This window comes from Corvus hawaiiensis, chromosome 3 (genome assembly GCF_020740725.1).
Source record: "Corvus hawaiiensis isolate bCorHaw1 chromosome 3, bCorHaw1.pri.cur, whole genome shotgun sequence".
Classification (NCBI taxonomy): domain Eukaryota; kingdom Metazoa; phylum Chordata; class Aves; order Passeriformes; family Corvidae; genus Corvus; species Corvus hawaiiensis.
This window is the reverse complement of record NC_063215.1, coordinates 93,984,515-94,010,910: the sequence shown is the minus strand read 5'-3', so window position 1 is coordinate 94,010,910 and position 26,396 is coordinate 93,984,515. Positions and strand designations below refer to the sequence as shown.

At 39.4% G+C, this 26,396-nt stretch overlaps 1 protein-coding gene across 2 annotated transcripts in view; it reads left to right on the top strand.

Annotated features, from left to right (window-relative positions):
- Positions 1–26,396, top strand: part of EML4 (EMAP like 4) — a 149,100-nt gene that overhangs the window by 20,061 nt on the left and 102,643 nt on the right. The window contains exon 1 of one of the 2 annotated variants that reach the window (XM_048296814.1): positions 14,904–15,010. The exons of the other annotated variant lie outside the window; for it this stretch is intronic. Coding sequence (XP_048152771.1) covers positions 14,986–15,010 — 25 coding nt within the window. The 5' untranslated portion in view covers positions 14,904–14,985. Of the gene's footprint in view, positions 1–14,903; positions 15,011–26,396 lie in introns of those variants that run through there. 2 annotated transcript variants of the gene reach the window in all.

Here is a 26,396-nt window from a genome sequence, read left to right as displayed (position 1 = left end):
TCTTCAAATGTCTGAGTGGTTATTCAGTTTTTCTCTATTTTATAAATGAATTAACCAGATGTACCAGTTTGAATCCTGTATTTCTGATGCTACACTATCTTGAGTCATGAAGTCTCATTTGCTCAGGCTGCATTTTTGTAAATGACACTTGACAAGCCAGCAGACAGGAATTTAGAAACTTAGTGTTGGCATCTTTAGTAACTGATCACATTCTGCCACACATGCCCTCACAAAGGGTTTTTTGGTATGGGGTTTTTGTTTCCTCCCCTTACATCTGTTCATACAGGGCTCACTCTTTGCTTGTTGGCTGATTGGCAGACCCACGTTAGTTGAGTTATTTTTGTGTTGTATTTCTTTGCCATCAGGGAGCTAACAAAAGCTGTTGGAGTGGATGTGTATTTGCACCTAGTGTAGCTATTGGTGTAGGTGGCTTTGCTTTGCAGCAGTGTCATGCATACTCAGAGTGGTAATTTGCAGCTTGGCAGGTGAGGAGTTCAGCATTTAGCATCTTTGCCATGTTTTTGCCAGCATTCCTGCAGTACCTATTCAACACGTTTGAATGTACTCCGTTCATCAGAAGCCTTCTGGAGACTTAATGTTTGGGCCAGCAAAGCAGGGAATCTTCTACTGAAATAATTTTCCCCTTCTGTTCCATTCTCTTTATGATTTTTTTTTTCTTCTTTTCACAAGTTTGCTTGTAGAAATTGCACTCAGTTCAAGAACTATTTGTACAGCTCATGCAGAAACTCTTTCAATACAGGCTATGTTTTCCAAATGTTCAGAATGCTCTTAGTAATGGTTGAGTGTCTGCAAGGCGTCTCAACCTCTCTTTAATTACATATTAATGCATAAATTCTCCAATATTTTAACTTCCAAAGTTATTTTCACCCAAGTCCACTCACCTCAGTCTCCTTGATTTGTTTGGGGGCTGGTTTGTAAATGCCCACAACTTTAAGCAATATGGAGTGAGGTGTAGTGCTGGATGAGCCTGTTTTCTTTTGTCTCCCTTCGTTCTTCCCCACAGGCCATCAGTGAAAACTAAATTCTTCAAAATAGTAGTTTTCAAATGAAAATAGACTTCTCAGTGAGTAGATGAGAGATGTTTTTGTGACTACAGGAAGAAGGAAGATCAATGTGTGTGTAAGAGACAGCTTTTTAATGGCTTTTATCTTGCTGTTGGATTCTACTTTTCACCAGTGTAGGGTCTTCTTGTTCCACCTAAATTATGGCCAGGTTCCAGCCTTCATAGTAAATTTCAGTTAGATTTCTAAAGCTATCTTAAACTTTAGACACACAGTATCTTAATTATTTTTATTAGCAAAAAGTAATTTTTACTTCTGTATTCTATGTGTGTAGAGTGGACTGGTTTCATATTCTTCAGAGAGATGGTAAATTCTGTCAGCTTCTGGCTTAAACTATCAGATATTGAAACAAGTAATCCCTTACCCTGTTCTTAACAGACTCTGTCGGGAGGACTGTCCATCCGCGTAAATCAAAGTTATCACATCAGATTCTACTTGAGTTTTTTCAACATATGCAACCAAAGCATAGCAGGCCAGATCCCCTCTTCTTGATGGGGTTCTTATCAGCTGGGATTAATATCAGCTGAATTTCTGGCCCAGCATGTCCAGTGGTCTCAATTCCCAAACACAGCCATACTGGCTCTGCGAGACGCCAGTGCCACATTTATATTGAAGGGGAGCTTGTTGTATCAGCTGTGTTACAGAAAATCTGTTTTCCCTGGGCTGTTTGTTACAGACTGTTCACTGTGCCTTTGGCTGGCTATCAGATGCTTCTGTTTAAACAAACAAATTTCTTCTCCTAGTTTTCCTCAAGATGTCCTGCAGAGAAGTACCTCTGACTGAGACAAAATGAGTGATACATATGTATTTAATAAGTGACATCAGAATTTGTTCAAACACATCAATAAAGCAGTCATTGAATTGTGACTTCAGAGTAGGTTCTAGTGGCAGTAAAACAGCAACTGGAATCTCTAAAAATTTCCATTTGCAATACACTTACCTTTTGTCCCAGATGCTTTTTCCCCTTTGAGCCAGATCAGTGCTACCAGCATTTGTGTTACCTGTGGTGTTGCTCAAAGGTGAGCCACAGGAAGGGATGATCTGCCATATTTAAGGTAGAAGTCCTTATGTACAGATATGTCAAAGCAACTGTGTTTGCTTTTCTGGATTTTTTTTTTTCCCCTTTTTCCCCCCCTTTCCCATGAGTTTTGACACAGCATTTTGGAGCATCTGCTGACAAGGGTATGTCAAAAGAGTGTAGAGTAGTATCTTCTATTCTTGCATTTTGGCTGGCAATGTGTTTTGGCTTGCTGGTTTATTACATTTGTAATCCTATACCATGCATACTGTCCTAGAATAGATCATAGAATTACTGAAAAATGTAGGTTGGAACCACTGGAGGTCATCTGGTCCAACACCCTCCAGCTCCAGCAGTGATGGCTTCAAAGACACTGTTACTCTGGGTCTTGCTCCAGTTGAGTATTGAATATCTAGAAGAAACTAAAGGTTACAACTTTACCTAGCTACAAAGAAAAAAAACCGGATTGAGGGTGTTTAAAAGCTGAAACAGGTGGCTGAGTTGGAGTTTCCTTTGTTGCCCCTTCCTTTTACACCTCTGAAGAGAGTTTGATGCACTTTTTTCCTGTAGTCCCTGCTCCCCACTGTAGTGAAGAATTATATGGGATCCTGCTTTGACTTTTCTCACAGCCTCTGGTCTTGCATGATGTGCTGCAGCCTCCTTACCATTGACTCTCCAGCTGGGCAATCTCTGTACTGGGAGATACCAAACTGGACATGTGCCTAGCTGCCACCCAGATGGGAATAATCATTTCTGCCAGCGTGTTGGCTGCAATCCTGCTCAGACAGCCCAGTGTGTGGGCGGCCCTGGCTGCTGCAAGGGTCCCCTGCTGACCTCTCCCAGTTCATTTACATGGATCTTCAGCTTCTTTGTGCTGGTGCCAGCCTGCACTCCTGTGGTCTTGCATCTGCATTGGGATTTTCCTGCTCTGCTGCATCTGTGTTTGTTTTTGCTGAATATTGTGAGACTTCTATCAAACCAGTTTTCTAGTTTGTCCTGATGCTGAGGAGCAGCAGCCCTACGCCCCAACATTTCAGTCCTCCCCAAGGTTGATGTCATGGATTCATAGAATTGTTTAGGTAGGATAAGACCTCTAAGGTTGAGTCCAACCGTAGATCCAGCACTGCTGGGTCCACTCCTAGACCATGTCCCTTAGTGACACGTCTACATGGCATTTAAATACCTCCAGGTTGGTGACTCAACCCAGAAGTTATTTATGCAGTGTGTGACCTGAATTTTTCCCTTAAACTGCATTGGGAGTGGGGTATTGATTTCTCCTAAATAGGATGAGGGTGTGTCCATCCCCTTGACCAGATGAAGCAGTATTGACCTGGGTACTGACCCATGAGGGGCACCACTTGGGATCAGCTGCCAATAGGACCATTATACCTCAACCACCCCATTTGGAGCCTGATGACCCAGTCAGTGTTTCATCCTATGTCTAAAAATAATCACACATCTTCTTCTCTCACCCAATCCTTACATTTGAGCAATGCAGATTTAATAAACAGATTAGTGGAAAGCTTTACAGTGGAATGGAAATTGTTAATATTGTAGACTTCTAAAAATGCATTACTGCATTTAAGAAGGAATTGGGAGTTGTTTGTGGAAAGCCAACAGTCCAGCAGAGGAATCTCTTTGTGTTCAACCAGTATAGATTTGTGAAAGTGGTACATTCAAAGTGATTTGAACTGAAAAGAAACTAAAGGGAGAATTGCAATTGGTTTTTTCAGTACTAATTTACATTGTTTAAGCTTTATTGCACTGGCTTTTTGTGGAGGCCCTGTATAGGAAAAGCAGTTGAGGAAGAGGGATTTTAAGGAGAATGCACGACAGTAAAACCACAAAGTATCAGGAGGGTTCAGCATATTGGAACTATTCTTAGATCATTTTTACTTTAAACTCACTGAAGTTTTAAAATTGTTAAATGTACGACTTTTTTCTTTTTCTCTTTTTTGTTTTCTTTACACTTTGTGAGACTCTCTTCTCGACGTGATGGCAGATTATTGTTTGTTATTCAGAATTTGTTTTGTAAACTGTTCTTCCTCTGAAAATGAGCTTGTGTTTGGCTTGGATAAGCCCAAGGTCTATAAGCACAACCGTCCTGAAACACTTGGGCTCATCCGAGCTGTGAGATCCAGCTCTGGGCAGGGTTTGCTGGAGACCGGGGCAGGGGTCCTGTTTTACAGGGCAGTGAGACAACTTGAGCGAGTGTTGGGGAGTCACAGCTGAACACCATGGAGCTGTGAACTTGCTAGGGGGAAAACGGGGATGGGAGAGCGTGTTTCCAGCTCGGGAAAAAGGGATGGCTGAGCTTCGGGGAGGATTTCCCGCTGTGTAAGCGTGAGGAATGGAATTGCAAATAGGGGAGAATGCTGTGTGGGCAGAAGCAGGGCTTCCAGTTTTGCACAGCAGCTTAAGGCAGAAATACTTCAGTCCAACACTCCCGTCTTAAGGGAGGATTAGTATCATAGTCCTGTGTTGTGGTGATTGCACAGATTTTTTTACCTCTTTTCCTGCTCTTCCTCCCCAACACCTCCCTCTCCATCCCCTTCCCCTCCTTGTCAAGCTCACCCAGTGCCCACCACAATCTGCTGCATTGACAGACGGGTGTTCAAACAGGTATACTGTATTTAAAATGTATACCCATAGCTCTGCATTAGCCAGGTGAACCTTACATCGTGCCTTAGTGCATTAATTTTGCTAATCTCACTCCATTATTACTTACATGTTCTTTCCTTTTCTTGTTTGTTTTGAACTTGAGAAGGTTTGCACAACCAAAGGTGAGTTTGCTTGCCCTTTAATTAAGCCAAGCAGCTTTGATTTTCAAAAAATACATGAGTATGTTGACTTTGCTAGTGGACAAGTGTTTGGTAGATGACTTAAATTCCACACAATCAATGGAAAGAAAAGTATCTTCTGTGAGGCACCTTGATGAATGAACATACATTTTCAGTATGCCATAAATGTAATGGTCAGAACATCACCTGCAAAGGAAAATTTGGTGGCAGAGATCAGAACTAGTGTGCTGGAAATGAGCAAAAAATTGTTCTTGAAAATCTGCATGTGATTGTTTTTTTCTTGAGTGTTGCTACAATGTTTTTGAAGGTTATAAAGAGCTGTGGAACACTTTTTTCCAAATAGCCTTTTTTTTCTTTTCTTTTTTTTTTTTGTGTAAGGAAAATAAAAACCTAAGAATTATTGGAATGAATGTGGAAAAAATTCCAGATATGAATTTATACAGCTGTGCATGGTACTAGAGACATTGACTTGTCAGATGTAAAAAAATATAAATGCAAGTGGAGGTGCATTGACCTTTTATTCTTAAACACTCAAGTTTGCTGGAAGCACAGAATATAATGATCAGTTGCTTAAGGTGCTGGATGTATAGGTGCTGGATCAATTGTTTAAGGTGCTGGATTGATGCCAGCAGGAGCACTTACAATAAAAAGAACACCTTCAGTTCTGAGTAGAAGCCTGTTCACCATACCTTGAGGAGCAGTGATGCTTCTGAAAATAATCTGCTGTCAAATACAGGGAAAAAGTGACAGCTGTCAACTTGCAATCTAGTTTAACCTAAAGGAAGATGTTTATCTTTTTAAAACTTTTTCCATTGTTGACAGTGGAAAGTGGGTGGGTTTTGCGCTTTTTTGTTGTTGTTGTTTTTTGTTGTTTGGTTTTATTCTTCGTTTTGTTTCTTTTTGGGTTTTGGTGCTTTTGGGAGGGGCTTTTTTTTTTTCCCCTGCTTTCTGTACATGTTGCCTGAAACTCACCTTGCAGTAGTTGAATATGGAATTGAGCAGCAAGGTGTATCTGCTGGAAGGAGCTGCAAGTTCACCGTAAACTGTTGTTTCAGTGAGAGAGGACTTTGGTGTTGGGGAAAATTGGGGCAGGGTTTTGAGAGGGAAAAGCTTGCACGGAGTTGGGAATTTCCCTTATGATGCCCCAGGGACAAATCATGTGTTCTGTTTTCGCTGTACAGAATCATTGGAAATCTTGGTCTTTGTGGTGACCTAGTAAAGATCAAGTGCAATCTTTGAGTTTCTGACACAAGTCAGTAACTTTAGGTTGGAGGAAACCACTAACCTTTAGGTAGTTCTGAAGTTCATCTGTGCCCCTGGGTACAGCCTTAGATTTGCAGTTAAAAAAGTGCTTCAAACATGTTAGTCTGTCAGTCTGAGTGAAATTTAAAAATCAAATAATTTTTGAGAATATAATTGCTATTATAATAATTATTAGTCACCTGGTCATTACTGTGCAGCTGCATCAGTTTGAGGAACACTCGTATCGAGCTTTTGGTTAATTTGTCTTTTGTGCTGTTAGAAATAAGCACAAAAAGCTTGTGATAAAAATTTGATCCTGGTCTGTGGGTTTGTTAGATGGAGTTGGTGGGGTTGAGTAGAGACAAAGCAATTCAGCTTCAGTCCCTGAGATTCATCCAACTGGCATTGCAGTCACTGTGCATTTACCACAGAGCAAAAGAGAAACACAGAAATTCCCACTACTTTCCTCAGTGTTTTTAAGTGCTAACTGAAGTTTGAACGTTTGTGTGACTACATATAAATAAAGGTCAGACTGCAAGTAATACTTTGTAGCATCAGAACTGAAGAGCTGGAAATCTTCCCGTGCTATGCTGGCATTTTTTCCACCATTGTCTCTTGCTCTACTCCATCCCTCTGCTCCTCTGGCTTGGCTGCTGAATCTTTTTGTTTCCCCAGGTGCAGGCAGGTACTTAAAACAAGCTCCTGGCAGGGACTAGCAGCTTCTTCCTCTTTGTTGGCGAGATTTGGTGAGATCATGTGGGCACTTGCTCCAGAAGCTGGGAAATTGCGTTGCAGTCTGTTCCAGTTAGGTTTTTGTGAGTAATTGCAAGCTTCCCTTACCTGTATTGTCTTAAGGGTTTCTATTGTTAATTGATTTGGTTGCATGAAGCTGTGATAAGCCTTACCATTTTTACTTCCAGTTAAATATTTATAAAATGTGAATTTCACTGTATGTGGCTTGAAAGTCAGATGGAGAGCCTCTGAGTGTATTTGTTTAATTGTCTGTAGCCAAGTACAATTAGCATGTACTGTACAGGCAGTGTAATTATCCTGTCTAGTGAGCATGCAGAATTCTTCCTTACTAGAAGATTATTTTCATGTTCCCTTGATGTAGCGTGGGGCAGCAGTTGGATCCCCATGCTAAAAATAAGAAAGGAAGATGTTCATTTTGTGTGTTGCATCAGCTTTCAGCAAGCTTAACCCCCCCCCCCCCCCCCTCATGTATGGACACACAAATAATATCATTCAGTTTATAAAATAACACATCTACTTTTATGCACTGGTCTAAATTCAGAGGGAATTTGGATTGTTTGTGTGGAGGAGAAGAGGCAGCGTTAGCTTTAACTAAAATGTAGTACTTTGAATTTGATTGATTCAGCACAAGTGCTGGTCTAATTAAATATGTGCTTTCTGGAAAGGTTATTTATGTGTCCATCTACTTTCTTGGGTTTCTTTGTTTCACAGGGAGGGGAATTGGAGAATGAATGTGTCATGTGAATTTTTTTTTTTTTAATGGGTGTGCATTGATTCCTTTTTTTGTGTATTTGGATTTTTTTACAAGTGAAGTTGTATATAGATGTTTTGGAGTTTTGGAAAGTCAAAGCTTATTTTATTGCTTACTTTGGACATGATGCAGTCTTATTACCTGTTTACTGGGCAGGACAAAAAAGAAGTTAAGAAATTTGGTACAGGGTAAGGGAAAGATCACTGTGTGACTTAAGTTTGCTGTTAAGGGAGGAGAGACCTTGTAAAAAAGGTGTTACTGTAACTTTTCCAAGTTGAATGGGTTGTTGCACTTGTTGATGTTTGAATCAATGTTGAGATACAGCTTCTAATATTTTTTATATTGGCAGTGGAGCAAAATGAGCCCATTTCATGAAAGGACTCACTGAGATACTTTTCGTTTTAACTTACTCTAACAGGACTAATCTGAAATCACAAGTCTCTTTAATTCTGTATACTAGAGACAATCTCTTGGAAAATCAGCAATAAATGCATCCCAAATACCAATTATACATTATTGCTTGTACTTGCTCATAAGTTGACTAAGGGACTGTAGTATGTAGTATCTTTCACAACTTCCACAGAAGTGCTTAAAAGTAACTGTGCATTCCTTTTTTCTCTTCTGCTTTAGTTGTAGAATAATATTTTTTGTTCTCTGCTTTGGTGAATTTTGTGTGTTGCCTTAATATAATTAATACTTAAGAAGGGGCATGAATGGGGTTTCCAGTAGGCTAAGTAGCTATTGACCTAAGTGTTTAAGGCTTAGCTTGGAGATGTGAGATGAAAGTATACCGTCCATAAATGAACTGTCAGCTTCAGTGTTTGAGACTTGTATTTATTTTCTGTTCTGTTTCTCACTGCCGGTTTTTTTTAGGTGTAAATTAAAAGAAGAGAAAGCAATGAAAATGCCATTCATGTCTGTTAAGATAGTCATATGCACACACAAGTTTGCTTGTGCTGTTTCATGCACGTATTTCCTTTGAGGCATTCATCCCCTTGGTTGGACCTTGTTTAGGGTGGTACATCCCTGCTCGTTCCTGTGCTTCTCTCATTTCTTCTAAAACAGGTGGCAACTGGCCAAAACTCTAAACCTTTTCTGTCAAGTCCCTGTGTCCTTTTGTCTGTCCAGTACTTACTGCTGTGATCTTCATCTGGCATTTCTTGGGATGACAGAAGTGGGTTTAGAAATGTGTACAAATATCTGAACTCTGACTTGAGTGACCCAGCTGCTGGAAATACACTGCAAACACAACTTGCAGAGTAGGATTGCTTTAAAAAGCATCAGTAGACAGCAGTGGTAGGCTGTACTGTATGTTACTTTGTTGGGAAGGTACTGACCTGTGGAATATGTGTGCTTGAATAAACAGGACTACATTTAACTCGGATTAAAAGAAGAAACAGCTGAATGAAATGTTTTAGAGTATGATTCTAATACTGCAGAAGAGGCACAGTTGCAGTTTTACTCAGGTGGTTTATTCCTGTCTTGGAATCAGGGAGTAGGTAGCCATGAAACAGGTGGTCTTCACCCTCTGAAATGTTAAACAGAAACTAACTCTGAATAAGATTTTTTTTTTTGGTGTTTTTTTGTTTGTTTGGTATTGGGGTTTTTGTTTGTTTGTTTTAAGGAAGATGTGTGTGTGCTTTCAAAACTTGCATAGAGAGCTGACATTTCTGTCTGAGCATTTGTAAAAGTCTGGCACATCTACCAAAGTGAATTGAGACAAAGAATTGAGGGTATTTCATGATAATCATTTTCATTACTTGAATCAAAATTTCAATTTAAGTGTAGTCCACAGAATAGATTCACAAGTGCAAAATAGATTTTTGTCTCTAAATAATTAAAGGTGTCTGGATACTGCCATGTACAGGAGCCTGAAATTACCATTCGTACTCTGTTAAACTGTATTAAAACCAAATTCATTTATAAATGTGCAGAGTAGAAATGATGCATCTAATTGGCTTTTGATGTTCTCATGAACTTCACTGGTCTACAGTTAATCAAATGTTGATTCATATTTATTTAATTTTTTTTGTTGTGGTTTGAATTTTACATCAAATTATATTACAAGGGGTTTAATCATGAGCCCATTGCTCTTTACCTCAATTTTTTAATGTATAGTGCAGAGTCTTTGAAAAGTACTTAATCTACAAAATGAATGTTCCCAGCCTTAACTAGTTATTGAAACATAGAGTATCAGAGGTATAATTAGAGTTGTGTATCTTAGAGTTTGGGGTGAGTTTTTTTTGTTTTTGTTGGGTTTTATTTGGGTTTTTTGTTTGTTTTTGTTTATGGTTAATGGAACATTTTCTCATACTTAATTCTGATTAGCCATAGAATTTTAGAACTCTTAATTTGGTATGACACTTTTCCTTTTTTGTGTTCTGCTACTCTGTGTTCCTTACCACACTGAGTATGAAGGAGCAGTATTTTTTTGCCTGCATAAGAACTGTTTTATATAATCCTGTGTTAAAAGTTATTTAGGGAATTTCAGCAGTATGTACTTATCTGGAAAGATGAGCTGAACTGCACAACCTGCTTTAACAGGTTCCTGCAGTTTTGAATGCCTGCCTTTCGTATGCAGTAAGTACAGAGGCAGCTGATTGGGGTTGGCAAGGTTCTGCTACATCAGTTGTAATTATCTAAACTTAGACATGCCAGCTGTGATGAGAAAAAAATTAGGAAGGTCTTCCTCTTCTATCTTCTGTCCATTATTTAAAATAAAAGCAGATTATCTCTGAGTCAAAAATATTTCTAAAATCTTTGTGTTAGAGGAAATTAAGACATGTTGTTTGTTTTTAATATGTGAGAAGTTTTTCTAGATATTTTCCTAAATATGAGATAAAAGAGTACTGCTAAAGTGATCACCCTGAGCTGACAACTCAGCCCTGCACTGCCCAAACAAGCCCAGTGGATGTGTGGAGGAAGGAGCTTAATTCCTGTCTGCCTACCCCTTCAGATAGAAGTGTGCCATCAACAGTTTGACTTGGGAAGCAAAGAACCTTGAATAATTAAATTTAGGTCATAAAAGTTTAAGTAACATCCGGTCTCAGAAAGGATACATATGTCTGGAGGGGGTAAAAAAAAAAAAAGACAAAAGGGAAGCAGGAAGAGAGAGCAGCACATCAAGGCTGAGTCAACAGACGCCCTTCGGAAAAGGGGAATTCAACCCTAACGAAACCAATTCAGAAAGCCATAAAGTACATCAGGCAAATGTATGGGAAGGAAATCAGAAGGGTGAGAAGTCTATGAAGCAGATGGTCTGCTTTGCAATGTGTTACTGTACAAAAATAGGAAGTGAAATAGTTCCTTCTCCAATAGATAGTTAAAGGAAAAAGTTATGTGGGGCTATCTAATTCTGTAGAGATGTTTTGTTCTGTTTGTTTGATGGTGTGGTGGTTTTTTTGTCAATGAGAGGGAATCACTGTCATACTTTAGGCTGTTGAATAAAACGATACTCAAGCTGGTACATTGAAACACAGCCAAATGTTGTGACCAATTTGGATATGCCAAAGAATTCTGGTAGAAGTCAGGGGTGATGAGATTGTTTTGTTCCAAACGTCCATTTTTGCTGTCAGTGTGAGCAACATGGTGAAAGAACAAAAAGAATAAGAAAAGTTAGTTATTTGGTTAAAGCTAGGCAAGTTTATGAGAAAATATAGAGTAACCTGATGAAGCAGTGTGAGTGAGCAACGAGGAGACAAGGACAGCATGTTGGACTAATAGGATTTACAGAGGCTTAATTACTGTCTTAACTTGTGGAGCAAGGGGGCAGGACAAACATGAGTTTACAGATAAAAGAGGACCTTGATGTAGATTCTAAATCCTGAATTGGGCAGCCAAATTTTAAGTACATGGAGGAAAACTGAATGCTTTATCTTAGTGCTTGTCTCCAAGGTATCAAAAAAAAAAAAAAAAAAAGGGGGTGGGGAAAATGTATGAGACAATGGAAAGGTAGAGCATCTCCTGTGAACAATGAACACTCAGACAAACTAAATCCAAGGAAGAGGAAATACTCCCACCCACTTTTTTTTCCTTATCCTTGTTCTCACAGAATCAGTGTTTACATTGAACAAGGCCACTTTCAGAGGCCACTGAAGCTGAGAACTCTTCTGAGAATTCAGACGATTTAGACATTTGTATGAGTGGCAAGTAGGAGGTGTTACAGTAAACAACATTTTGCTTTTAGAAAAGTGTGGAATTATCATGGGTTTGGGCGTTGGCCAATTTCAGAGGTGTGGTTTTTAGTTTTTGTTGTTCTTGCCTCTCAGCCCCCTCCAGAATAAAGTATGTCTGAATGTGTTACCAACAAAAATGAGGAAGAAAATTCATTCCCCTTTTCTGATACATGGTGTAGGATAGATTCACCAGTAGTCTCACCAGATTTAATGGTTTTCTGAGGTACAGCCCTACCACATAGACAACTTGTGACCTCAGTGTGTGTCAGGGGTGATGGGACGAACATTCATTTACTTCCTTTTAAAGAAGCAGACAATAAAAACAACTAACCTTGCCCCCTGCAACACACAGACAAACACAATGCCCAAATCAAATGCTTTGACTCGTATCTTGTTTGACTTGTGCTTGGGAAAATCATTAGGGACTGTTTGTCTTATGAATGTATGAGTATGTCTCTCCAACGTTTAAGAAGCTGCTCTGAGGCTGTAGCATCAATGGAGATGATGCGGGCTGTTATCTCTGTGAAAATAAACAGAATTAAAAAGGGATTGCTCTGGCTGGAAACTGAACTGCCTTAGCTGTTCAAGTGCTTCCAAGAACTGGTATCTGTTGGAGCCACAATGCTTTCATCTGCCCAATTCTGCCTGCTTTGCAGCCACTGCTGTCACCAGGGAAAAAACTTGCCAGGAGTTGAGATGTGCCCCATAGCACATGAATTTCCATCTCAAATATGCAAATAAAAATCTGGGGGCTGAGCACAGTGTGGTGTACGAGAGTCAGTCCTGAAGTTGTCAAATACAAGTGTTGGCTTTTTTCTTCTCTTACTAAAGAGAAATGTAAGTTAGTTGAAATCAGGTTGAGCATGTTGTATTTCCTGGTCGCTCCTTGAGATTTCCATCTAATCTAGGGCAGATGGTGGCTGGTGGTTGTGTCTCCCTCCTGTGGCACAGGGAGTTCTGTAATTCATACCTGTGAAATAAACCTTTTTTTTAAATATTTGATGGTCAGGTTAAATCCTATTAGTAAGCATCAAATGCTATGAGATACTTTTTCAGATGGGCTTTAAACTTTATAATGCACTTAACAAGTATTCTTCTCTCATTCACTGTGTGTTACAGAGCACATCTGCAAAGCAGTTTACATGCCTATTGCATTTATAGTGGATTAGTGATGTTTTTTTTACCTAGAGGGGTATGTGTAAATCCTTGATGTGTGAATTGCTTCTGCAGATGTGTTCAAGTAGAAACCCCACACTTCAAAGTCTGTATGTAAAGTACTTGGGGCAAGGCGAGGCCCTGTGCCAAAGTGTTATCTCAATACATGTTTCTGAGGCTTGCGAAAGGAAGGGGCTTTAACTTGGACTTCTCTGCCTGGGGGAAGAAACCTGTCTTTTATTACTGTTTGCACTGAATTACGGGAGTTAATCATTGTTCACGTGTGTGTGTGCATTGAGAGACAGTGTGTTCACTGAAGGCAGTAAATCTAACAGGTCAAGTTGTTTTCTTCTGCTTGGTACTCTGTGAGATATTCAGTAATGATTTGCCCGTGTTAGGTGCCTTGAAAGCATTTTTAAATATAGCAATCACGGGTGAACAGTGTCTTAAGAAAATGCTCCTGTAATGTTTGGGTAGTGGTGCATTGTCTGAAGCACAGTAAAGCTGATGTATGGGTGTACATTCTGAGATATAGTTACATCTATCAAAGCATTAGACGTGACAGCTCATGCATTGGTCCAAGGCAAAAAGCCCCCAGGAATCACATAATTTTCTTCATTTTCACTAGGTATTCAGTTGACAATATTCAGTTTGTTGTAACTGAAGGATGCCAAGGCAGGTGAGTTAAAAGAAACTGCTGTTTTTAACCATTATGTTGTTAATACGTTAATAACCATTTTGTTAATATTATGCCCATAGTAGGAGCTTCCACACACCTAGTGACCTTCAGTGTGAGAACATGCTGTTTTCTGTCTAGTCCAGTGTCTCTTATCTAACCTCAGGCATCAGCAGCCTACTTCAAGAAGGGTGTAAGACCTCCCTGCCAGACCAAAGTGGGATGATCTTCCTCCTCATTCTTAATGAAGTTGTTTTAACATCCTTAAGAAGGGTGCTTTGTATCTCTTCTAAAGCTCTTGTGTTTCTTTTCTTTATGCTCTCTGTGCCATGTCTGTTTTTAAAACTGGCTTTTCTTTGTGGTTTTTTTCTTTAGGCCTGTTTTTGTCAATGGTAATCTGAATGCATTTATTGCTCTCCTGAAAAGAATTAAGTGACATTTTTAGGAACGGTTGAAACCTTTGACATTACATTTTTTAGAAGTAAATGTTTTTATTAACATAAATACAGCAGTACTTGTAATTAAAGTGCTCTCGTGCTTTTAATTGTTCTGATATAGCTTACATAGCCTTACACTAACAAATACAAAAATGCTTCTTTTGCAGTAGAGTTCTGAAGAAAAATAAGTCCCTGTTTAATATTTTTCTCTTAAAATGGTTTTGAAGGCAACATTTTCTTCTACCAAAGTCATTAAAACAAGATACATTTAATTTTGTTTTATTTTGCCAGAGTAATAAAAAGTAATTTTGGTTGTAATGAATGTTAAAAATTAGGTGTAATAGAGAATAATATGAGCCTATGAAATATTAATTGCCTTTTTTAAGGGTATTTTTGTTCATGTTTATGCATGGTCAGTTGGAAGGAAGTAAGCACTTTGTCTCCTGCTAAGTGTGGAAGGCTTTAAATATGTATTGCTTGGTGTTAACTTTTTTAAAGCATTACTTATGACTGACACATCCTGGTGTAGTTTACTCTTCCCGCTAGTGACCTTGAAAGCACATCTGTGCAATAATTGCTTATTGCTGGAACAAAAGATAGTTCTGTCTATGATTTGTTTGAATTCAGGAAGCTGTGTTTGCCAAAGTAAAATCTTGGTGACGCAACTATGTCAGGTTTCAGCAGCCACACCTCTGCTGAGCAGTTTCAAGTTCTCAGTTTTAACCTTTGTTCATAGCCATATTCCTTTTCCAGCAAAACATCTGAGGTGGTTTGCTTTCTTCTTTTGCACTGAAGCTGTGCTAAGGAAATGCCAAGTTAGAAGGAAAAGCAGCAGCAAGTACTGTTGAGGTTTCCAGTCCTTTTGTGCTCAGGCGACTGGATAGTAGAAGAATAAATGGATTATCTTCCTGATCACTGTGGTAAGGTTGATGCACAATATTCTCAGGTGTTGCATGGTATAGATGGTGTGGGTTTTGGAGAAAAGCACAGCTCATTATGAAATCCTAGATACCTGAAAAGGAATGCAAAACGCCATCACTGGGCTCCAGTTGCCTTCCACTGTGCAGGGATAGAAGATCCAATTAAATAGCTACATCTTCCCTGCTGTAATGCAGTTTTCAGCCTGGCTCTGAGGTATTGCATTAATATTTGTCTTTGATATTCGTGTTTAATGCAAGAATACATTTCTAATGAGCCAAGCCGCTGAAAGTGCTCCCTCTAGGACTGTGTGAATATAGTTTTCACTGCTTTATGATGAGGATTTGCCTTTCTGTAATTATGGATTTGTAAGAATCCCTTCAAAATTAATAGGTTTTGGATAGCAATTACAGTTCTGAAGTGTATATTGCTGTTAATATGCTGAGTTGCTGAGTTGGTCCCTGTGCTGTACTGGCTGTGTACACTGACCTCTTCTCAGGACCGAGTCTCTGGCGAGTGTAACTTCTCACCATTAGCAAACTGCAAGCGAGCATTTAATTACAAATTAGCTGTTTTAACTGCTTTGGGGAAAAAAAAACCCAACAGAGTTTTGAAATTAAATCCTGAAGGATCAGCATTTCAAAAGCAGATCTGTCCATTTCTGCCTGGAGCCATCCATATTCATGTGCATGCATACACATGTGGCTTTTAATTATCTAGTACCAAAGTTTTGTACTGAGATTTCTGAAATTTGACTCTTGGATGCAAATTCCAATTCTTGTCAAGCTCCAAAGTGCTTTAGGCATCATGTTTGAGTGTTTGCTGAGTGTAGAGGGCTGAAATCAAGAGTCATGGTCTTGGAGAGTATTCAGAGCTTTGTTAATACTTCTCTTCAGCCAGATATGATGCCAGGGTCAAATCTTTGTTTACAGCAGAAGTAAATGAAGCAGTCATTTTACAAATGACTTGTGAAGAAATGATAGTAGTAGCGTGTGGAGCCTCTCTAGTCTGTTTGTTGCTGCGTTCAGCCGTGCCTCATCTTCGTCCTGCCTGATTTACTGCCAAATTATGGGACAACTCCCAAAGACCCTCACTAAAGCAGTTTGTAATCTCCTACCATGCTGAGTACAATGCCACATTCATCATCACAGCCCACTGTTTATGAGTTAAAATGGGCATGCAAAACTCACCAATTACGAAAACAGACTTTCTTTTCCCCCTCAACTTGCTAATACTCTGTTGTGTTTCTTGCTCTTCTGTGCCTGCTTTCTGACAGGACTTCCAGAGCTAATCAGCACCACTCCTTTCCTAAGTCTCTTGGAGGTGCTGGTGAAGGATTTAGGCATATTCTGTACCTTGAGAGACTAAACTGTATTTTCCACTAGGCACAAACAAGGAAAATGAACTTGCAAGCCCAGGTTTTTTTCATGGGCAGTGCTGTCCAACCAATTTGGTGGTCACCAAATACCAAAACTTTTTTATTTAAATTAAAGATTCTAATATGGTTACTAAAGTATTTAGTGTGGTTTTTCATTAGGGGAAAAAAAAATTCATTTCCTCATTGAATGGACTTTCAGCCATTGATATATGCAGACTTGCCTGCAGCTATACAAATAGTCATCTGCTGTGTTCAGTGTGGTTAGAGCTTGCATCTGGCTAGGAGACTGAGTATGTGCAGATAGAATAGCTTCAGCTTTACTTGAAGTAAAGTTGTGATAGACACAAGATACCTGAGAGATCCAGATGCTCAAGAGTAGTTTCTCCTAAATGAAAAACAAAAGAAGACTGTGCGTGCCTCAGAAGAAGTTGGGGAATGTAATTCCATCAAGAATCAGGATAGTTGTTCAAGTGCTTGACACTTATTGAAAGTTTCCTAGAAAAAGGTTTTTTTCTTGTCTCTGTAATATGCAGGCCTCAAATTGAAATGAATTTTAAAAAGCTTGCTGGAACAGGCAGTAAAAAGAGGAGGTATACAGCAGCTGTTATAGATGAAAAAGCTCTTTTAGCTTCCAGGATTGACTAACTGTTGCCTTCCCCTTGGGCCACAAAGTAAGTGGTGAATGCTAAAGTAATGTGAAAATGGGACGGTAAAAGACTTGGAGAAAACATGAAATAATCTAATTTAAGAATGTTTTAATTGAGCCTTGGTTTTCTGGCTGCATTTAGATATAAGTGATACCCATTCACTTGGTATGTGATAACCTCTGTGAAAGGGCTGGGGTATGCAGTAGGTTTTTTTGCTTTGTTAGGAAATATGTAAAATTAAGAGTGTTGATAATTGAGTACTTGAAGTTATTCTGTGCAGAGATGAACCTTTTACTTGACGACAGATTTACATGATATTCACAGCTCATAAATCATTCTTGCATTGCCTCCCTGCTAGACTATTGGCAGTAGAATGCATTTCTCAAAATATGCCTGTTTTCAATTAGCTCAAGGAAAATTCTCTAGTTACTGAAAGAACATCCATCTCTATTACCTGTCCCAGGAATTAACACCCAAATACATTTGCATGAAGATTACCAAAGCTTACTGTGTGTAAGCAGTGATTAAGGCTGATTTTTAAATAGGAGAGGATAGGAAGATTTAACCCAACTGCCTTTGAAATGTTTCTAATCCTGAAATTCAGAGTTGTGATTGGTTGTGAAAAGAGCTCCTCAGAAATGGAGAAGTGCAGCACACAGCATATTGGGCTTGGAAGGGAGGAGGATTTGAGAGAGCCAGTGTGGTGTGAGCTAGAGCTGGTCGGGCTCTGTTTCAGGGAGTAATGGGAAGGCAGATGCTGCTTCACTCACCCAACTTGCTCTGCTTCACAGAACCCTGCAAAACACAGTTTGTTCTGTGCTCTCACGGTATTTCTTGCAGGGTGAGTTCCACCTCTCCTGCATCGACTTTGTTCTCTTAACTGAAGAAAAGGCAAGGGACACTGCCAACTTTCACAAAAAGCTTATTTTCTTCCCAGGAGGATTGAAATAGTTTTAGTCTGTGACTTTCTGTATTGAAAACCAGATTTGTGTGAACTGGCATACTTGGAATGAACAATGTCTCATTATTGTGGTTGATCCAAAATCCCTTTTTGAAGGCAGAATGGGTGATCTTGATTTGTGTGAGGTTGCCAAAGTAAATGTTACTTGAAGTCATTGGCTTGCACTTCGCTGGAACAATATACCTGGCTTTTAAATAAAGCTTTTCTTCACTGCCTGATCGTGGGTGAAGAGCTAATTTATTCTGTTTTGCTGCTAGTGAACGGGATTTCTAAGGTATGAGTTAATTAGAACAACTATTTTCTGTTTTTCCTGGGAAAGGAGCGTTTACTTCAGCACGTACATTTCAATGTGTGAAATGGCAAAGAGACAATGTTTCTAGGAGCATCTTGTCAGCTCCTCTGGTGGGGAGGGCAGGTTGCTTGAGAGCACACATGTGTATACATTTGGAGGAGTCTGTGTGAGCGTGTCTGCTGCTTCTACAGGGTGAACATTTCCCTGAGTCAGTATTGTTCCATGTGTCTAGATTAAAATGATGCTGGTGTGTGTTTGGGCTGCTAGGGCAATGCTAAGCATCTAATAATTTAAGTAGTCACCTTTTCATCGTGGTCAAGAGGATTGGGTCGTTTTACAAAGTGTGTACAAGGAGAAAAAGGTACTCTGTGGCATTGGGACTGTGACACATTGTTCTGCTACTTGTGATGCATTGAGGCTTGGTGCTTGGGCACACAAAAGACAATGCTAAGGAAGTGCTTTATGCATACTCTATACTGGGAATTCTTGACATTTTTGTTAATAGCATGTAAGTCTGTGTTTATGAGACCTGAAAAAGCACTTTAGAGATCTTCACAGTTTGTGGCTGTGTCAGTACAAAACTGGGCTTTTGTTAAAGACCTAGTGCACAGTTCTGAAGTGGCTGATGTGTGTCATGTCTGGAAGTGCTCAACAGGAGGATCTGTTCTGATCAATATACCTGCTCAAGGGATCTTTGTCTGCTGCCATTACATGTGTCAAGATGCAAAATATTCTTTCGTAAAATTTACAAAAAAACTTGACTGTGGGTTGAATTTAGTATTTGGAGGAACAGCATCTTTTTATCATATTTTTTTACCTGCAAGGTGAGGATGGGAGAGAGGGAGGAAAGCCTTGGCCATGGTAAGCTGACCTGTGTAGGTTGTGAGTCAAGGGGTAGCAAGTACAATTTTGTCCCCTGTTTTTAAATTTTTTTGTTTAATTTATCTGTGGTCTCAGGCTTTTGAAGGCTCAAGCAGGCTAATGCCCAGTTTTTATGAATTCATGTGCTAGATTCCTTTCTCTTTCCTATAGGGCTTCTGGAAAATGTCATTTCTCCTTTACTTGCATAATAAATAAAATAAAAAAAAAGGAACAGATAATTTATTACTTTACTATAGGTTCTGTGCTTTAATAAGAATAGTATGCTTCCCTTTTACAAATGTTTTTACCCTCATGAATGTTGCATCCCATGATGTAACTTTTCATTTGAAAATCTTGAACTTCCAAAAACCCACAAGTTGAGGCAGGAATAGGAAGAGAGTATTTTAAAGTGAGACATTGTTTGGTTCTTTATAATAATACATATGAAATATATATAATACACATATAAAATGTGTATATATTATATATATATAGATGTATATAAGTGTATATATTTATTTTAAAAGATAAATATTTATATACACGATTGTTTTGCCAGCTTACTTCAGTAACAATTAAGAATGCTTTTTACTGGTGTTAAACCATTTTTGTAAAATTTGAAGAGAAGGAGCATGAGGTTTGCCTCTAGCTTTGAGGAAGCCATGGTAGGGAGCAGAGGTGCTGTGTCTGAGCAGTGCACAAGGAAGAAGGGAACACCACCATCAAACACAAACACATGGTGCCATTTGGTTCACCAGGTTGTTGTAGTGCCAGTGGTCAAATCTGCTTCAATTTCAGTAATAGTGTTAGAGGCTAAAAACTGAGATCCTGCTCTTTTTGGAGTTTTACCCTTGATTTCTAGGGAGGAGAATGGGGGAACTCCTGAAATAGTTGTTATGTCTCAATGTTTTGTTGCTGTCAGAAGTATTTTCGAGAAGAATTTCTTTTGAGGGTTTGCTGTGTTATCACCACAACCCTAAATGAAAGTTGCTTAGGATGAGTGTTATTCTGAAATGCTACACAGGGTCATGAGAGATAGGCAAAGCTAGCATAATGCTTTGGGTTGCTTTTCAGGCACAGGTGATGCTCTTGAAAAAGCTCCTTTTTCTATGCCTTCCAGGGAATGATTTTTGAATTTAAACATCCTGTCTCTTCAGGTTGTTTGGATAGAGCTTGCACAAGCATGAGGAAGAGAGAATTGATGCTTTATGCATGAGGAAGCATTCTGTTTAGCATAGTCAGACTAGTATGTGCCAAATACAGAAAAGCAGGAAACTGCTCTCAATTCTTGAGGGCTTATGTATTTAAGAACAGGGGGAGGTGAATAAAAGGAAAGAAAAAAATCTTGATTTCCCCCCCCCAGTCCTGACTGATAGAATCTCTGTTGTGTACATAATTTGTGAAAAGGAAATAATCCTAGTGGACTATTGGGTCATTGGTTTATGGGCCTGGCTCCAGGAAACCTTGAAGAGAATAATTTAGTTAAAACGATGACACTAATCATACTGAGAGGGAGGTGCTCAGCAGCTTCACTAATAGGATGTTGACTCTTTTGTCAATACTGTCTCCCAAGTCCACTGACTGGGGGCTTCCTGGTGTTACTTGACTTTCCCAGGTGGCCCATGAGAGCTCTGACTGACCTTTCTTTTTGTCTGGTTGGGCTGTATTTGCCGGGAGCCAAGGACCTGTGCATCCCCCAGGGCTCAGGCTGGAAGGCAGAGGATTCTCTGTGAGGTTTCTGGATTTGAGGTGGTGCTTTCTGCAACTTAATTTCCTTAACCTACCAAATCCATCAGTTGAAGGATGCTTCGTTATGTTTGTGGAAGAAATGGTGGGAACCCTGGCTTAGAGTGAGTTTGGATGTCACTGATACTTAAACAGTGGTGGTAATAAATCCCATGTTTAGCCCCTTGACTTCAAACAAAATTTATATATCAGTTTTCTGTGAAAATTTTCAGAGTATCAACTGAATTTTTCTTCTTTTCCTACAGCTATGTGAAACCAACAGCTTTGTTCAGGATGAGTTTTTTTGGGGGACAGGGGGACTGGGGCTTGTGTAATTGCCTACATGTAATCCTCAAACAAAATTACCTTATTGTAGGATATTTTCAAAGCTGGTTTATAGCAGACAGGACATGTTAACATGCTCTCCAAAACAGCCACATGCTCCTTTGAAGAAAGAAAAGAAAGTAAAGGACAAAGTTGGTGTTAGCAGGACCAACTGCTTTCTTATAAGGCAGAGAAAGCTGGTTAGAGAAAAATATTAAATGCTCTGAAGAGTTTTGATTAGGTTGTATGTTGTCCTTATTTATGCTTTTCCTAATAAAAAATCAGCAAAGTAGCACCACTGCTGTGCAAGTAAAGTTCTGTGAAACATTTATAGTGCTTCTACTAAAAGGCAAGAAAAAAACCCCAACTAATTCCTGCAGATAGAATATCTTGATGTATTTTTTAAGCTGTGCGTCCTACACAACTACTTTTCTTTGTGTCTTTGCTTAGAAATGTGACAGAGGTAGATGACCTGCAAACAGCAACACTTGAAATAAACTGAAATGTAAGAAGACGTTAACTCTAGGACTGTAGTTTCAGGTTCTTATATGCACACGCTATCTTTTCTTATATACCAGTCTTGCCAGAGCTGTTCAGAGAAGTTTAGACCTCATCATTCATACATAGTAAAGAATAAGAAATTTTTTTTTACAGTTAAAATAGGCTTTATATAACTTTTGCCCTTTCACTTAGCTTTTTTTTTTTAATTGACTATGAACTCACTGTTTAGCGGGGATAAAAATCATAATCAGTTGTTCAAATCGAGAGCACTTTCCTCCTTTCATAGCTCATCTTGCTGCTTTACATTTGGGAGTAGGCTGCTGCTTCTTAAACGGGGTGTGTTAGCCAGCTGGAGAAGGTAACTTTTTTCAAAGGTAGTTGCTCCAAAACATTATAGGTTATGGCAAGCTGATCTTGTGTTTAAAAAAAAAAGAAAGGCAAAGAGAGGCTGCAGAAGGGGGGTTGAGGGAAAGATGGCTGGTTTGCCAGAATAATGTCGTGCTTTCAAGTAACAGGAGAGACTTGAGGTATGATACATGCACAGGAATATGTAAATTTGCTGAAAACAAATTATTTTGGGCATGCACATGATTTCTGTTGAAGTATCATGAAGATACCCTATTTAGGTTTTAATGCCTTCCTTACCCAGAATATTAAAGCAAGTAACAGCATATGTGCATATCCTAACAATTTAATGATTAAAAATGAATTTTAAATGGTACTGTATTTTGTATTACAGCCAATGCAGGCAGTCTTGTTTGCTGGATGCCTTGCAAACTTGGGAAGAGAACAAAAGGCATCGTGAGGCATTTCTAATCAAAGGAATCCAAAAGATGTGTACATTTTGTTGGTATTCCAGGAGACAGTTAAACAAGCTGAAGGATGTTGCCAGTAAAATGGGATTGAAGTTCACTTTCCAACATTAGAGTGTGTGTCTGTGAGCTCTTAGATTGTGTGAGCCTGTTCTCCAGTGGGGTAAGCTGGAGGGAATTTCAGTTTAATTTTGGAAATTTATTTGAGTTTGAAAGCAAAACCTAAATAAACATTTCCGTTTTCTTTTAACACTGAGATTTTTAGCAGTGGGGAACTTCTTGTCAAAATGCTTAGTGCATACCTTGTAATGGAAATTGTGGGAGAATGTGAATAGAACAGAAATAGACCCAGCGTTTATCTGATAGTTCAACAAAAAGTAAATATTGAGATTTGTTTCTTCTCTTGTAATGGACTATTAAAGTACAGCTGACTTGGGAATGGAGGGCTGAAGAGGACCATTTCCCCAAACAATCGTGTAAAAAAGAAAAATTTAAATCTAGATGGGCCTGTTGCTCCCATTCCCCGTGTGTTCTAACACATTTAAAGCCTTTATGAAATGACAAAGCGTGAATAAAGCATAGCTTGCCCTAGGGAGGCAGCAGAGAAGTTCAGAGACATTTTTCCTACATCTCTATTACAGCAGGGAATGTACTAAATGTAAATGCCAGGCTGAGTGGGGGAACACACCATACCTAAGCTACAGAAGTCCCACCCAGGAAAAATTCACTCAAACTGTAGTGAATATATAAATGAGGTGCTGTGCAGACCCTGCTGAAGTTTGTCTTCAAGTCTGTTGAAGTACAGCTTCCCAGTCCAGATGGAGTAATACCTCAAGCTTTGGGGCAGTGGGAGCCCTTCCAGCAGCCGGTGCTTCCCCCCACGCCCAGAACAAGCCTTCCTTTTCCTACGAGGTCCATCCTGCCTTACATAAACATACCTATAGAGCTCTGTTGCTTTCAGCACTTAATTGCTAAGCTGGAGAATCCCAAGTGCTTTAGCTTCCCTTATAAAACCGGGTTTTTTTTCTGTGCTCTGTCTTCTGAGTTGTCTTCTCTGCATCAGTTTCAGTTAAATTGGTTTCAGGAAAGGCAGGTGGTTTGGTTTTGCTTTGCTTTTGACTTGGTAGCCACAACTATGTCTATAAAACTACAACTAGTGGTTTGCCAACACCTTGTATAACTGGTCATTCTGGTTTTCTGGTGAAAACACCCATTTATTATGAGTGTGTAGAACTACTGCAAAGCATCAGTCTCAAACAGCAGTTGATGCTCTGATGGCTCCCTTCTCCCCTTCACCTCCTGTTACTGGGTCATAGCAGAAGTTACTATTCAGAGTTGCCTTTCACTTTGTATGTTTAAATTTCATTGCACTGCTGTTGCCCCAGGTAGCCCAAAAGACTGTCCAGCTTCTGAGAGATCCCTTTGGGAACAGCTAATTCTCCAAACTTTGGTCTCCCAGAATTTGTTATTATGTACCTGCTTTTTTCGTATGGTCACTATGTGTGTAACTTATGTATAACCCTGATGTCACAAAACCTAAGGAACACGCATCTTCTCTTCATTTGGGTTTCTTATCTGTCTGTTGCCTGTCTTTAAGCCAGTGCTTTGTTCATCTTTAAGATGTTTTATGTCTATATCATAAATACTACTGTTTATCACATCAGTTCTTTTTTAATTCTGGATTAAGCTCACTGGTGTAAGTTCTTTGGTTCCTTTTTTGAGGAACAAATTACTCAGGTAGAATCAAATCTGCCTTGTCTTCATTTCACTGCTCAATTACATTACTCTGATTTCTTTTGTTCAGATCTTGTATCATCAAGGTCATGGTTTTGCACTTCTAGCGCCAAGTTTGCTCTTCCTTCTCTCCCAGACTACTTCCTTTCCCCCTCGCTCTTGTAGTGATTTTTGGCATATCTGTCACTGTTGCAAGTGCCAGTTATTTCAGTGGAATGGAGATTATCCAGATCCTCTTATTTCTTTATTCGTAAATGGTCTAATTTTGTTTCCGCACTGTATGTGGCAATAACCATTACCCTATCCTCATTTTCAGTGTGTCATTTGGTCATCTTTATTGAAACAGAAGGCAAAATATTTTCTTTGGTGTCTGTTCCTGCTTGTTTTTTTCCTAAATAATCTCTTACACCTCAGTGTGTAGTAGCTGTGTTTCTCCCCCTTCTTTGAAGCTGCAGTGTGTAGTAACAGCGATGCCCCAGTATTTCTTCTGCATGTTTCAGCTCAAGCAGGCTCCCAGTTGGTTTTACTCTTCTGTTGGTGCCTTGTAACCTCCAAAGCATGCTTTTCGTTCTTGAATGTTTTTTCACTTATGGAAAAAAATTGTTCCGTGTTTATTTTTAGCATCACAGGTCAGGTTTTTATTCATCCAGGTAGTCTGGGTTTCTCAACAGATTTGTTCCTTAGCTTGGAAAAGAAACTGAATATCCTCTGCCAGACTGTTTGATGATGTCTCTTGGAAGTGATCAGGAATGGTCAGGATTGGGTTGTGATTGCATGAGCTGCTGGTCATCTCTGCTGTCCAACAGCATGAACTGGCTGCGACAGCATCCCTATTGACCTGTGACTGACCATGACCATTGACCAAAGGAATCCTTCAGCTCTTATGTCCATGTCATTGCCATCATTCGTGTTTGTTTGGGTTTTTTAAAAAATGAAATATGTTAGTTTCTCAGTTCACCCTTCCCTTTGACATTTTATGAGAGAGAATCTGTGGACCACAGTTGTGAATCTCTGTAGGATCCCAGTTGCTCTCCAAAGTGATAATTGACAGAAGTCTGTTATGTTTCAGTATTTCTCTTCCTTTCTTTCTTTCTCCTCCCTCGTCCACTACCCTACCTGGCAATTTTGGCCTCTGTGTGTAAGTATTGGCTGCTTCTCAAAGGTTATGTTTCTCTTAACCTACTTCTTGTGTTTCATAATGTGGCAGAGACTTGTTTTCTTGTGAGACTAATGCTTTTTATTTCAAGTCTCTTAATTGTCAGCTGTGGCAGGACAGTCTGGTGCTAGCATGTGGAAAACAATGCATCATGCAAGAGAAATGTGTGGCCAGATTATTTGTGTGTGTGTGTGTGTGTGTGTGTGTGTTTATGAAAAACAACCTTTTCTGCAGGAGACTGTTACTTCAGGACTGAAGACTGCGTGGGAGAGCTGAAATTGCTGGAAACATGTTTATAGGGGAAATTCTGGCAGGTTTTTAACTGCCATATGAGAAATGTGACCGTCTAAAAGCAAGAAGTTGTACGAGTCTTTTTCCAGATGTGATCCCTTTACCTTTAATTGCAATTTTAGGATTTGAGAAGGTTTAGGAATGGAAAGACTGTTATAAAATGTCTGATGACACCAGTTATTGACTCTGGTTGTTTTCTAATTCTGTGTGCACCGTAATGCATCTGCTTGAAGGTGCTTGTGCTGTGTATAGGCAAGTGTTCATGGTTCCTCACTGTAAGAGTGGGATGACAGACATTAATGGTGATTTGAAACTGTGTAAGCTTTGCATGGTTCCTCCCTCCAAAAGAGGGATGATAAATGTTAATGGTGATGGGAAACCGTGTAAGCTTTGAATAGTTAAATTTTAATTGTATATCTGGATCTGCTACAGATACTGCACTGTTGAGAGTGCTCCCTTCAATTAATTGCCCAGACCATCTTCCATGCTTGGTGGGTTTTTGTGGCTTTGTTCTGTGTGTTTGTTTTCTTTTCCCCCTTTTCTCATGCTTTTTTCCCCCATTTTCCCCCCTTTTTGTTTTTTTTCCTCTCTAATTTTTGTTTGGGTTTTTTTGTTTAGCTTTTCTTAAGCTCCAGAAGGGGACAACATCGCCAGGTCTGCTGGTTATGGGTCTGTAGGTGGGGGTGTGCAGAGGGTTGGGGGATTT